Below are 14,702 nucleotides of genomic sequence, written 5' to 3' on the forward strand. Positions count from 1 at the left end.
GCTAGCGCATTCGAGATGGAAACTTTGTAAAATGCAGCCACTCTTCCCCGAGAGATGTTCTGCAGGATGGGACCCCTGCTCTGCTCTGACGGTGCTGTTGGCGGCTTGCGGTGCTGGGCCTGGCCTCTCTCTATGTGGTGGTGGTGTGGCCTGTGGGGGAAGTGCTGGGGGAGGGGGTTCAGCCAGCCTACCTGCCTCTGGGGTGCCCTCCCCACCACACCTGAGCCCAGCCCTGCTCCCCCAGCGAGCGGCAAGGCAAGGTCCTAGTAGCCCCAAGTTGGGACTGATTTAGATTTCAATAAAGGTGCGCTGAACGTGGACGGGAATGATTGAAACACCACTTGCAAAGGCAACCTGGCTGTGAAGCAGGATTTGTACTCAGTCCCATCCCTAACTTGCCTCCAGAGGAGCGTGATCCCAGGAGAAGACACACCCTCTCCTTGGCCCAGGAACTGAAGAGAAAAACAAATGAGTAATCTGCTCCTCAGTTGTAAAGAAAAGAGTTTTAAAACTAACAACATAAACCAGGCTCAGTGTGACAGGAGGTGAGTACTGCTTGAGGGAGCGGGTCATCCAGACAACTGAATTACTCAGCAAGCCCCGGTCTTATCTCAGATTTTAGAGCACTCTCACCCAGCATACCACTGGAACTGAATTGGCTTTTTTTTTTTTTAAGCAATTACGATGCAGAGATTTGAGGGGGACTGAAATGAACAGAGACGCAGCCCCGCGCCCCAGGACCCATTCTTGGAATCACTGCAGAGGAAGGACAGGGGCCGTGCTTTCTGAGGGCCGTGACCGTGTGTTGCTCCTTTATGTCTGGCACCGAGGCCAACGGAGACCCGGTACCTACAGGCCACCTTGAGCTGACAACCAGGGAGGGAACGACATGCCCGCTGGGACCCATCACAGCCTCAGCACCAACAGCATCTCGAAGGCCTGCACTTCTACTGGGCTTCGGGGTCTGTGTCAGGGGGAAACCCTGGTCTTCTGTGTCACCTTCGCAGGCTGAGGTCCCGCCAGGCTGACCTGCATGGTTCAGAGCCTGGCTGTCACAGTCCTTACTCTCTCCCTCCCGCCCCCATCTATGTGCAGAGATGCCGATGGAGCCAACGCAGACTTCGGCTGCGCTCGGGGAGGAGGTGCTAGGTAGCGCCTGAACGGCTGAGCAGGTGGCTGAACGGGCAGCCGAGATGGAGAGCCCGACCTCGTCCTGCCCGGGAAGCAGGTGTGTGGTTTGTCAATAGCCACTGGCCACCCGTTTCCATAAGGCAGCCTCAGGAATGGTGTTTCTACAGGGCGGAGCTCAGACAAATGAACCCACCCCCGGGGCCACTGTAGGCACGAGGAGACCCTCTGTGACAACACTGAAGGAAGGGTCCCCGCCCCCCAGAGTCCAGCAGGTCACAGAAGGTCAGAGCTAGAAGGTACCAGGGGGTGTGTATTCTGCACCGGTCTCAACTGGCCCAGGCCCAGATGCCACCCACACTCAGGGAGGGAGACGGCCTGTCTAGGACTTAATTCGGGGTTGCCCCCTCCTCCACTAAGGCTGTGTCCTCTGCAGCAGGCAGAGCATCGGTCACGGGCTGATCACACCTGTCCTCGTTCGTTCACCAGACAGCTTCTGTGTCCATCACCAGCCATGCAGCAGGAGGCACTGGGGACACAGCAGCCGCCGGAGGACCAGACTCCAGAGAGCAAATGTCAGCAGGACAAGGGCAGAGCCAGCACGTGCGGTGCAGGCCCGAGGCGGGGAGTGGATGGGCAGGATGGGGTGGTGGGGAGGTGCACGGCACGCACTTCTGCACTGCACCGAAGCAGCCCCCAGCTCGGCATGTGCACCCGTGTGGAATCGTTACGGAAACAGGTTCCCTTCCGGTGCCCACATCCTGCAGGCAGAGGGTGATCCCACTCACCCCTGGGGGAGTCCGTCCACACGCGTGGCTTTCAAGACCCGCCATCTGCCCACAGCACTGAAATGTGTGCACCCGGCCTCCAGGTCCACTGCTCTACCTGGGTATGTCACAGGCACCTTCAAACTGAGCTCCTGACCCTCCCCCCAGCACCCACTCCCCCGCGATGTCCCAGATCTAGGAAATTGCACTCCTTCTCCCGACGCACAGGACAAACCTCCGGAGTCCTCGGGGCCCCCTCCCCTCTCGGCACCCACGTCTGATCTGCCAGCATGTCCTCTTGACTCTACTTTAGGAACCGGCTGCTTTCAACACCTCCACTGCTGCCCCCCCGCCCCAGTCAGGGTCACCTTCACCTCACACTGCAATGGCCTCCTAACTGCCCCCCCCACCTCTGCCCTCTCCCCACTCCAGCCACACTCAGTCACTCCGATCCAGCTGTCAGAGTGACCCTGTCCACATGGTGGTTCAGACCGTGCCCCTCCTCTGCTCAGAATCCCTCCAGGGCGTCCCACCAACATCAGTCCTGACGACAGTCCACACAGCTCGGCTCAATCTGGCCTTGCCGCATCTCGGGCACCACCGGGCACACTGCATCACCACCTGCGTGTCGACAAAACCCCAGTGGGAGCGCTAGACGAGGAGGACCGGGGTCTCCTAGGCGCCTGCCTGCTCTGTGCCCACCCAGCCCCACAGTAGGCTGTCTGGAGCTGGGTCTGGAAGAGGAGTGGGGTCCGGACAGGCCAGAGAGCACAGAGGAGCATCCAGGCCAGCAAGGCCCCTTCCAGGATGTGGACGTACCACACAGGCCACGGTCAGGAGAGCATCCAGCTCAGCTCCACATCCCAGCCGAGGATGCTGAGGTCCAGAGAGGAGCCCTGACTTACTAAGTGCTGAGAAACATAAACACCCACCAGGTTCATCCCGCGCTTCCAACAGTCAGCTGGCTGTGGCGTGTGGATGCACGGCCTTCACTGCTCCCCTGCACGAGTGGCTGGGGTGGTGCCGGCTGGCGCGGGGACCCTGCCTCTGCCCGTGGCGCAGGGGATGCAGCCGGCCTGACGAGCCGACCCTGGACCTTTAATAGGGCCGATGCACTCCGGGGCTTTTAAAGGACTAATTGAGGAGGAGCGTCTAGTTTTAAAAGACGTCAATTTCAAGTGATTTAAAATGTTAAGTTTTTGTATTTTCAGAATTTGTTCCACTAATGTATTGCATAATAGTTATTATTTTAAAGGCAGAAAGAAAGTGATTTGGGGGGCGGGTAGGGGGACCTCAGAGACGACTTGATCACTTAAAGTCAATTTTTTTGCATAAAGCAAGTCAATGCTCCTCCCTTCTCCCTGATTAAAAAAAAAAATCCGTGAAACTGTTTTACAGAGAATCAGAAAAGAATCAGGGCAGAGGAAGGGTTTAGGGTCATCAAAAAGAAGAGCATGTCTGCAGAGAAGGCCACAGGGAACAGCTGATCAGAGAAAACAAACCTTGGGTAAAATTGTTCCACAGACAAGCCAGACTGGAGCACAGTCCCTGCACTCCACCAGGAACCCGACAGAGGGACTTCGGTAGAGCTCAGCACCTCGGTGGTGGTTACAGGACAAGACATCACAGTTACGTGCTTTTCCTTCCTGGTGTATGTACCCTGTCACCTAGATCAATGCCTAGACAGTAGCAGGCATTTAATAAAGATGGGTTAAACAGACGACTACTAGCTAAGAGTTATGAAAGGGAGCAAAAATTACCAGAGAAGTAAACAATCTGAAAACACTGAAAAAACCATTCCATTCACAATAGCATCAAAAAGAATAAACTACTTAGGAACAAACATAACCAAGGAAGTAGACTGAAAACTACAAAATACTGCTGAAAGAAGCCCTAAATAAATGGAAAGACATCTGTGTCCACGGATGGGAAAACTTCATGATGTTAAGACAGCGATACTCTCCAAGTTGACCCACAGATTCAGCAAAATCTCTATCAAAATTCCAACTACCCTTTTTCCAGAACTTAACAAGCTGATCCTATAATTCATATGGAATTGCAAGGGACCCTGATTAGCCAAACCAATTTTGAAAAAGAAAAAGTCAGAGGACCCACATATCCCTGATTTCAAAACTTAACTACAGGGCTTCCCTGGTGGCGCAGTGGTTGAGAGTCCACCTGCCGATGCAGGGGACACGGGTTCGTGCCCCGGTCCGGGAAGATCCCACATGCCGCGGAGCGGCTGGGCCCGTGAGCCATGGCCGCTGAACCTGTGCGTCCGGAGCCTGTGCTCCGCAATGGGAGCAGTGAGAGGCCCACATACCGCAAAAAAACACAAACAAACAAAAAAACTTACTACAAACCTTCAGTAATCAAAACGGTGTGTTACTGACATAGGGAGAGACCTATGGACCAGTGGAATAGAGTTGGGAGTCCAGAAACAAGCTTATACATTTATGGCCAATTGATTTTAGACAAGGTGTCAAAACCATTCACCGGGGAAAGAATAGTCTTTGCAATAAATGGTGCTGGGACAACTGGACAGCCACGTGCAAATGAATGAATTTGGACTCTTACCTCATGCTACATACAGAAAGTAATTAAAAATGGATCCAAGTCCTAAACGTACAGAGCTAAAACTATAAAACTCTTAGAAGAAAACATAGGTTTTGGGACTTCCCTGGTGGTGCAGAGGTTAGGAATCCACCTGCCAATGCAGGGGACACGGGTTCGAGCCCTGGTCCGGGAAGATCCCCCATGCTGCGGAGCAACTAAGCCCATGTGCCACAACTACGGATGCTGGAGTGCCTAGAGCCTATGCTCCGCAACAAAAGAAGCCACTGCAATGAGAAGCCCACACACCACAACAAAGAGTAGCCCCCACTCTCCGCAACAAGAGAAAACCTGTGCGCACCAACGAAGGCCCAATGCAGCCAAAAATTAATTAATTAATTAAAAAACAAAACAAAACAGGGCTTCCCTGGTGGCGCAGTGGTTGAGAGTCCGCCTGCTGATGCAGGGGACGTGGGTTCGTGCCCCGGTCCGGGAGGATCCCACATGCCGCGGAGTGGCTGGGCCCGTGAGCCATGGCCGCTGAGCCTGTGCATCCAGAGCCTGTGCTCCGCTACGGGAGAGGCCACAACAGTGAGAGGCCCGCATACCGCAAAAAAAACAAAAAAACAAAACTTTTGTGCACCAAAGGGCACTATCAATAAAGTGAAAGAAAAACCCACATAATGGGAGAAAAAATTTGCAAATCATATTAACCGATAAGGGTCTAGTATCCAGAATATTTAAAGAACTCTTACTCAACTCTTGTTGTATGATTATAACTCAATAATAAAAGACAAACAATCTAATTTAAAAGTGGGCAAAAGACTTGAATAGACATGTCTCCAAAGAAGATATAAAATGGCCAAGAAGCACATGAAAAGATGGTCAACATCACTGATCATAAGGGAAATGAAAATCAAAACCACAATGAGATACCACTTCTCATCCAGTAGGATGGTTATAATTTTAAAAAAGTGCTGGTAGAGAAATTAAAATCCTCACATCTTGCTGACAGAAATGTAAAAGGGTCTGGCCACTGTGAAACAGTTCGGCAGTTCCTCAAAAAGTTAAACACAGTTACCATATGACCTAGCAATTACATTCCTAGGTATACAGCCAAAAGAACTGAAAACACATGTCCACACAGAAACGTGTGCATGGATGTTCATAATAGCTATTAAGTAGAAACAACCCAGCTGTCCACCAACTGATGAATGAATAAACAAGATGTGGGAGAGTATTTAGTCACATAAAGGAAAGAAACACTGACACCTGCTACAGTACGGACGAACCTTGAAAACATCAAGCTAAATGAAAGAAGCCAGTCACAAAAGGTCACGTGTTGTATGATTCCATTTATATGAAATGTCCAGAAGAGGCAAATCCAGAAACAGAAAATAGGTGAGGAGTTGCTAAGAGCTGGGAGGGGTGGGGGAATGGGGATGACTGTGTAATGGGTACTGGGATTTCCCTCCGGCGTGATGCCAAAGTTCTGGAATTAGATCGTGGTGACGGCTGCACAACACTGTGAAGGCACTGAAAGCCATGGAATTGTACACTTAACAACAATTTAAGCAGTGACATTTATATTATGTAAATTTTACCTCCAAGAAAAAACAACAGCAAGGAATGATCCAGGTACTGCAGTTGAATAAAAGTCTAGAGTTAAGAAAAGGATCGAAATACAAAAGTTGCTGGGACTTTCCCAAGACCCACTGACCTTGTTTCTCTGGGTTGCGGACCTGGGATGGCATGTCCTGGATTTCCAGGGTCCACTCCCCCTCGGCCTTCTCTCCCCAGCAGTGCACGGTCATGAACTCCCAGTTTGTAAAGCCTTCGTTGGAATGATCCAGCAACCTGCAATCGGAAACGTGGGGTCAGGACACAGGGTCCCCAGAGGGATGGTGGCCAGGGTGACCAGCCCACCGAGGGCTCTCCTGCCTGGGAATTATGCCCAGGTGACTGCACAGCTGGCTGACGTGCCTCCCAGGGCGGAAGGGGCCTGGCCCGTGGCTGGCGTGAAGGTGCAGGAGACGCTGATGCCTTCAGGCCCTGGCTGTGCAGCACAGCCCTGCACGGCACCTTCACCTCCGTGACCTCACCGGGTCTCCAAACACTCTGAAAGGAAGGCAGTCAGGCTGCACAGGTGGCGCCAGCATAGGGCAGCGGCTGGGTCAGCGGTAGGCTCCTCCCCCAACCCTAATTCGCAGACCAGAGGCCCCGGGAGTAGGCATCTACTGCAGGTCCCCCCTCCAGTGACTGGCTGAGATGGAATGCCCTCAAGGGCATTTTGACTCCTGTTCTGGGTTCTCTCCATCACCAACGAATGCCCCCATGTTCCACCGCAGTAGGCATCCTACAGAGCCTGTGACTCCCAGGTCCTGGATGGAGGCTGGGCCACACCATCCTTCCCCCAAAGCCGCAAGGTCATCACAAAGGAGGCCTTTCTAAAATGCTGGTTTATGGAACGAAGGAATCTTTCACATTTGTCTGAGAGCCAGCTCGTGTGGTTCTTCTCCAGAAGATACAAGCAAGAAAAAATGAACAACTACTCAAACTTGTGGGAAAGATGTTGTCCCTTAATCTCCAGGGCTTAGCAGGTTTCCACAGCTGCATTTGGGGGAGAGAACACAACAGGCCTGGTGGTTTTCCACTGCGGGCAGGAGGCACCCCTGGGCGCTCCTCCCATGGCCCGTGTCCCCTGCAGGTGCAAGAGCCCCCTCGGTCCTTCCAGACTGGAAGAAGGTCCTTCCTGTTGGACCTTCGGCCCCGGTCCATTTTCTCACGCTTGGTTCAGGCAGAAACAGGGAGCAACTCATGGACACCCTCCCTCTCCAGCACCCAGGGCCCCTCAGTCTCTGTAGAAGGAACAATTCTGGACTCTTCCTTCACAGCCTAATTTTCTATCTCTATTTTGGAATAACAATTTTTTAATGTAGAGGCTCTTTACTGTTCATCAGAAATTCAGACACATGTTTTGTGTGATGTCAGATTCAATTCCCAATTGGGGGTTCTCCAAACAGCCATTGTACAAAAATGTTCATCAAGGAAATGTGCTTTGCGTGGAGAACAGTGCGGGGAGGGGAAAACCTCTACTTTCTTCTAAGAAACCACAAGGGTCAAGGCTGATCTTCACACACGATGCCAGACTGAATCTAGGGCACTGGGGACAGAACAAAGACAAGCTCTTTCAAGGGCTGAGGTACTTAAGATGTCAGCTTACTCGGAGCAAAAAACACCTGGAAACCTGAAAAAAGCTTCTGAATTAAGCAAGATGTGAAATAAAGTAGAAGGTAATCGATCCTACACTTGATCTTAGCCAAAAGGCCGAGAAGCGACTGGATCCTAAAACACAAATTCTTGGTATAATCACACAAACTGCGTTGGAAAAAACCAAATTCCCACGACTCAGATGACGGCCCAGTGGCTCCGGATGGGTTGAGCATGCTTGATGGTGCTGGCTCAGCGTGACCCAGGGAGCGGGCAGCTGTGAACCAGGTGAGCTCAGCAGCGCCCGCTCTCTCATCCCAGGGGCTCCAACCCTGGGCCTGAGCAGAGGAATGGAAGTTAGGAAGGGATGAACACAGAGCTGGGTGCTGGAAGGTTTCTGCTGATGGCTAGGCAGGTGTAAGCAGGATGGGAGCACAGCCAGCCCCTGAGCCAGAGACCATGCCAGCATTTCCACCTGTATCATCACATCTAGTTCTTGTAATACTCTTAACTGTGAGGGAGGGGTCACAGGACGTTTCCAGAGTTGAGGAGTGGTGGCCAGCTCCCACATGCCCTGCTGGGAGGTGAAGGAGCAGGTTGTGAGCTCAGGCCTCTGGGCTCCAGAGCCCACGCCAGCCCTTCCTGGTCACTGCGGCCCCCACCCCAACCCTCCTCGTGCTCAAGGTCAATGCAGGCCACCATTTGGAGTCTGCACCCAGCTCCTGCCTCAGATTCAAGGGTTGTCAACTTGGATGCCTCTAGGCATCTGGCCTGGAGCAAACGGGGGTCCAGCGAGGTGACCTCATGAGAGCCTGGGCACGAGCGGCCCACACCTGGCCTCAGTGCTGGTGCAAGGACAGGGCCCTGCGGTGCTCTAGTGACTATTTGCCCTGGAACGTGAGCCCAGTATTGGACAGCTTCCAATTTTTCAAGAAACACTAGAAATTTGGACTTTTAAAGGCAATCTCTAAAAGTTCTGATTAATAGTAACAACTCTGGTTGCAAAACAGCACAAAGCTGTAGCTTGCCAGCCGGCACCCTCAAAATACTCGTGCCCATGGTGGCATCCCACGTGCAGAGGGTGGCCTGGGCCTACCTTCAGAGGGGAGATGCCACCTGTCACTCTTGTGCTGTGAGGGGGGAGACCAGCAGGGGCCAAGCTTGGTGCCCAAGCCCTGGGAGCTGATGAAGCCAGGGTCTGGTCCCCGGGTGTGTCCAGCGCACTGAGGACAAGCCCAGGGCGGGCCCACAGTCTCCTGCCACAGAGAGACTGGGCTGCTGGGGAGGCAGGGGGGGTGCCCAGGAGGACACAGCATACTCCCCTCTCTCTGATGGAGGCCGACTGCCTCTCTCTGTGTCATGCAGAGCAGCTGGGGACAGAGGGGCATCAAGAAAAAGGGCCCCTCTCCTGCCTGGTCCTGTCTGGAGGCTGTCACTCACCCCCATTTCTGAATCCTGCAGCCCCAAGAAAGGGCTGCAGTCCTGGGCAAGGGACCCAAATGAGGCCAGGGGGCCCAGGTGCAGCACGCAGGCAGCGGGGGCTGCGGTCCGGCGGGCAGGGCAGTCTCAGGGTGCATCCTGAGGGGTACTGGGCACGACTGCCAGTTCCGTTTTTCAAGAGAAGCGGGAAATGCTGATTTGCCCGTGAAACCTTTTTTCTCCCTCTGCCTCGTAGCTGGAAGGAGCCGGAAAAAGAGGCCCAGGACCCTCTAGCCCCCCCCCCGAGCTCCCGATACCCCTTCACTCCGATGACCCGCAAGTCACATAAACGCAGCAAAGCGCTTCTTCTTGTCTCGAAGTCTGTCAAAGAAAGGACTCCACAGCCTTGCACAAACTGGGCACCACAAACTATGCACTGGGCTCCAAGAGTCCAGAGCCTCCCTCTCAGAGCATCTGCTCCACAGGGACCATCCTAGTGCACGGGCAAGACCTCCGCAGAGAGAAGCCTCCCAACACCTGTGCGTCTGTCTCCCTCAGAGCCTCCTGCTCGTGCAGGCTCTACCCCAGGACACAAGCTCCTCTAACACACGTTCTCACTTAAAATGCAGAATGAATACGATAAAAATGATCTCCAATGACCTCAGCAACGAAGTCATAGCCAGAATTCCATGCATTTCTCCACTAAGCAATGAAACCACCACAAACCTTTGTCACTACTTACTGCCCGAAATGGAGAGTTTCCCAGGGCAGCTTTGAAGGGCAGGTTGCAGAAGGCTATTTTTTCAGGTCTGTTGGGTCTACGTGTGAGTGTCTTCAAGAGGCAGAAACAGCTAGACCCGCAATGTGCCAGGTGCCTTACAGGGTCATGTGACCTTGAGGTGAGCCCGGCTCCCGCCCCGGCCCCCCAGGCCAGCCTAGATTTACCTCTTCGCCAAAAGCTGAGACTTGGTCCCTGAGGGAGAAATCAAGTGGATCTGCAGGTCTCCTCGGCGTGGGTGGGAGATGGTGATGCGGGCCACCACGTGCTCCAGGTAGCTCACACGCTGGTCCGAGTGGTCGGCACAGGCGGTGGTCAGGGCGCTGGTCCTCAGCGTCTGCACCACGGGGATGCTCCTGGTGGAGGAGGGAGGGGCTTAGTACTTGGCACCTGAAGCCCTCAGTCGCACACGAGGGGGACGGATCCAGGCCTCCCGGCCGCAGCCCCTTGGTCTCACACTCAGAAGTGCCTGTCGGGGTTACATCACCTGCCCAGAAGAGGTTTATCATTCTGGAATTTGCTTAGAGACATTTTTTTTTTTTTTTTTTTTTTTTTGTTTAGAGACATTTAAAGAATGTCTTCTTGTGCAGACTCAGCTAACGTACCCATGGATCCGGCCCCTCGGTGCTCTAACCCTTTGGCCAGCTCATCTCCTCAACGCCTGGGGTCTGCAAGGCTTTAAAACCCCAGCACTTCTGTCTCAAAGACTGGCCTTGAAGGTAGAAGTCGTGATGCTGAATGATAACAACAGCAAACATTTCCTGAGTTGGCTGCGTGCCGGACACCAGCCCCCGTTGTGAGAATTCACGAGGACCGACCCTTTTGATCCAGAGAGAGATCCAGGACCGTGCCCAAGGTCACAGAGCTACTGAGAGGCAGAGCTGGGGTTTGAGGCTCTGAGTCCCCAGAGGTGCCCAGCTTGTGTGGACCCACACTCGTGTTCAAGAAACTAGGAAAGAGGAGACAGACAAGGGACCCAGGGCCAGACCTGGCCTCTTGTGCTGAATGCACTGGTCGAGGCCACAGTGACTGGACAGGAGATGGTCTGCTCAGGACCGTCTGCTTGAAGGCTGGGGGCCCCTTCCTCCCCCGCCCCGTGAAGGGAGTGGATGACAGTTCTCTGTACAAACTCAGGGGAGCTTTATCATCTGGGGTGGAATCTGAGGACAGGCACCAAGCCCCAGTCCTTCAGGACTCAGTTCCACCAGGATTTTCTCACATGCTCCCCAGATGGAGCAGACAAGCCTGCACACGACGCTGCTGCAGAGCCCCAGCTGGGCCACCCTCTGAGTCTGCACCACCGCGGCTCACCCTAATGGTCTGTAAACTGAACAAAGGCCACCCTCCGCCCAGCAGCACAGGAATAATTCCCCGCCGCTTGGCTAGCGCTCTGTTTATTATGGGGAGCGCTTTTCCCATTATGCCCGACTTCCCTCTGGGGCAGCGTGGGCTCACTATCTCAGGAATTACGTCGCTTGGTTCGACTGGGCCCGAGTCATAAAAAACAATCAAAACACTTATAAACAGTGATGTAACTCCCTCAGAGACTCTCTAAATATTTGAAAACATGATTTGCATACATCCTAAATTGATTTAGAGATGCTGATTTCTTCCACTGCCTTCTCCCAAGTTTCACCGTCTGTGTTTACAGGTCAGTGGGCCCCCCACTGCGGGAGACTCAGAGCAGAAAAGAAAGCTCTGGAGAGTTCCAGCCCCACCGGGCACTCATGTATCTCCAGGTAAACTATTCCCGGCCCTCTTGCACTAAGAAGGCAGCGTGGGTGCTGGGGGGAGGGGACCCCTCCGTGTGAAGACCCACTAAACAACCCCATGCTCTCCTGGGCTGAAGAGCAAGATGGGGGTGAAACAGAAACAAAAGTCATAATGGGGCTTCCCTGGTGGTTGAGAGTCCGCCTGCCGATGCAGGGGACACGGGTTCGTGCCCCGGTCCGGGAAGATCCCACATGCCGCGGAGCGGCTGCGCCCGTGAGCCATGGCCGCTGAGCCTGCGCGTCCGGAGCCTGTGCTCCGCAGCGGGAGAGGCCACAACGGTGAGAGGCCCCCGTACCGCAAAAAAAAAAAAAAAAAAAAAGTCATAATGAAGTTTTAAACTCTGTATCTACCCCCACTCCGAACCATTTGCCAATTAGGATGTGGAGCAATCACCCTGCTCTAGAAACAGACATGGGATCCCAGCCAGGAAACCTTAATCTTAGGGATGAGGTTCAGGCATTCAGAGAATAGGAGCAGGAGAAAAAAGAGGGCGGCCCGATCCCCCTCACGGCCGCCTCCCTGGGCCCAGCCCTGGTGTGGACATCTAGAGGAAAGCACAGTTCAGGGCATGTGACATTCTCAACAAGATTGTCAAAGCCTCTTGCAATCTGCTGTTTTTACTCTGGCTCAGGGACCCCAGCTGCCAGGCCCCTGAGGTCACAAAGGTTGGCCAGTCTGACGCACAGAAGCTGCAGGGTTTAGGTTAAACAATGCACAGAAACACAAACACAGATAAGTTGTACTTTAATCACCAAAACTGATGTAGAGAGATCTTAAAGCTCCCAAGATAACCGAAAATGTTCCTCTGCTACTAAACTCCGAAATTGTTGTCTGTGCACAAAGCCATCTTCCCAGGACCTAGGGGAACTGAGCAGTAAAAGGTCCTATAAGACCTCCCTCCAGACCCAGTGATATTCAAGCTCTGGGGGCTGCCCTCCTTAGAAGAGGGCTCTGGGGACAGAGACGTGGCACCTCCTGCTGAGCCACACGTCAGACTTAATTATGGACCTTCCAGATGTTCCTTCATCCTAAGGGCCCTCAGCAGCTCCCTTCTCCTGACCAGCCCACAGGCTTCATAGTAACTTCCTGGTACCTCCCTCCAGTATTCTCTAGTACATAATACCATCTAATTGCTTGAAAATGCATAGAAACAAGTTCGCAGTTTACTAAATTCAAGGCGCTCACAACGCTTAGAATCTTACGGCATCAGTGACATTCAGAGCCAGAGGCAAAAATGTTTTCTAGTAAATCAAGTGGCTGGGAAAAGCAGCAGAAGGTGGGCCATGGGCAGAAGCTCTCTCCCTCCCCGCGTCTTTCTGCTCAAGCTGGGAAGCCACTACAGGTCAGCACACGCAGACCTCCTTTCACTGCACTTCGCTTAATTGCGTTCTGTACAAATTGAAGGTCTACAGCAACCCTGCGACAAGCAAGTCTGTCGGCGACACTTTTCCAAAAGCATCCGCTCACTTACTGTCACGTTTTGGTAATTCACACAATACTTCAAACACTTCAGTATTATTATTAAAAGTTCTGGAGGTCTGTGATGAGTGATCTTTGATGTTACTATTGCAAAAAGATTATGACTCACTGAAGGCTCAGATCATGGTGAGCCTTTTTTGGCGATCAAGTATCTTCTATTAAGGTATGTACACTGTCTTTTTAAACATAATGCTGTCGCACACTTAACAGACTACGGCACACTGGAAACGTAACTTTTATATGCACTGGGAAACCAAAAAATTCATGTGACTCGTTTTATTGCAGTGGTCTGGTACTGAACCAACAATATCTCCAAGGTCTGCCTGTATTCCTCACTCCCACCTTGAAGACCTCTCCCAGCTCAGCTGCAAGGCCAGACCTGTGCCTTGGCCCCGAGCATCCCCAGGGTGACGCCACCTTTCCACGCGCAGGGCTGGGGCCAAGCGGGCAGTGCTCAGTTCCTCCCCCGACAGTCCTGAGGTCACGTGGAGCTGGAGACCCAGCAGAACCAGAAAGCAGCAGTGTCCTTCCCCCTGTGGTATTTGGCATCTGTCTGGGGGAGAAGAGGCTGCTGCAGAGCCGAGGACCATGACAACGGAGGGTCATGCATGAAGGTCAACCAGAAGGTCAACCAGGAAATCCCTGCACCGACCTTCTAAAGGGTCATGACTGGATGGAGAGGGGTTCATTGGCACAGACTTATTAGACTCAGGAAGGCAACATGGCCTGTGGGAGGGCCTGGGGCCATCTGTATGGGGACAGCAAGGAGGTTCTGAGTCACTTCCTGGGTCTCTGTTCCAGGATGACCGTTCTGGGAAGGAGGGTCATGAGAGTCTGAGGCAGCGATTCTGTGACTTTCTTACTCAGGTTAGTCCACATTTAGGATTTTCCTTAGATGAAATTACTTTTGATTATCAAACCACAGACGATCATTTAGGCTGCAAATAAAATTGAGCTGAAAAAAAAAAAAAGAGGCTAATCCAGTATATTAATTCGGACAGGGCTGCCCATGATTAATTGGGCTGTAAGGTGTTTTAAACACACAGTGTTTAAGTTTATGGCACATATTTCTCTTCTATGTGAAATGAAGGGGCTAAATCAGCTGACTTTAAACATTCCTTCCAATTCTAAGGCTCAATCTGATGGGGGTGGGGGGAGACAAGGAAATTACAGTCAATCCTCATTATCATGAGTCCATATTTGCAAATTCACCTACTCACTAAAATTTATTTATAACTTCAAATCAATACTTGTGGTGCGTTTGTGGTCATTTGCAGAGAGAGAGGCAGAATATGTGAACTGCCCAGTGTGTGTGTTCCCAGCTGAGGTCAAACAAGCTCATACTATAAACAAATGTCCTTCTTCTGGTCTACCGAGTGCCACGTTTTTCACATTTTTGTGCTTTCTGTTGGTGGTTTCACTGTTTAAAATGGCCCCAAGCACAGTACTGCAGTGCTGGCTAGCATTCTAAGCACAGGAAGGCACTGATGTGGCTTGTGGAGAAAATCCATGTGTTGGTTCAGGCATCATCCAGGCCTGAGTTACAGTGCCGCCGACCATGGCTCATTGTCAAATAAGTCAACTATACACTTTAA

General features: G+C 52.5%; 1 protein-coding gene across 3 annotated transcripts in view; it reads right to left on the reverse strand.

Annotated features, from left to right (window-relative positions):
• PCSK6 (proprotein convertase subtilisin/kexin type 6) overlaps positions 1-14,702 on the reverse strand; it is a 190,570-nt gene that overhangs the window by 46,294 nt on the left and 129,574 nt on the right. For all 3 annotated transcript variants that reach the window (XM_079912965.1, XM_079912964.1, XM_079912966.1), the window contains exons 12-13: positions 10,023-10,211; positions 6,169-6,305 (exon numbers count right to left, since the gene is read on the reverse strand). In XM_079912965.1, coding sequence (XP_079769091.1) covers positions 6,169-6,305; positions 10,023-10,211 — 326 coding nt within the window. The remainder of the gene's footprint in view (positions 1-6,168; positions 6,306-10,022; positions 10,212-14,702) is intronic.

The sequence above is a fragment of the Stenella coeruleoalba genome (assembly GCF_951394435.1).
Source record: "Stenella coeruleoalba genome assembly, chromosome: 2".
Taxonomy (NCBI): Eukaryota; Metazoa; Chordata; class Mammalia; order Artiodactyla; family Delphinidae; genus Stenella; species Stenella coeruleoalba.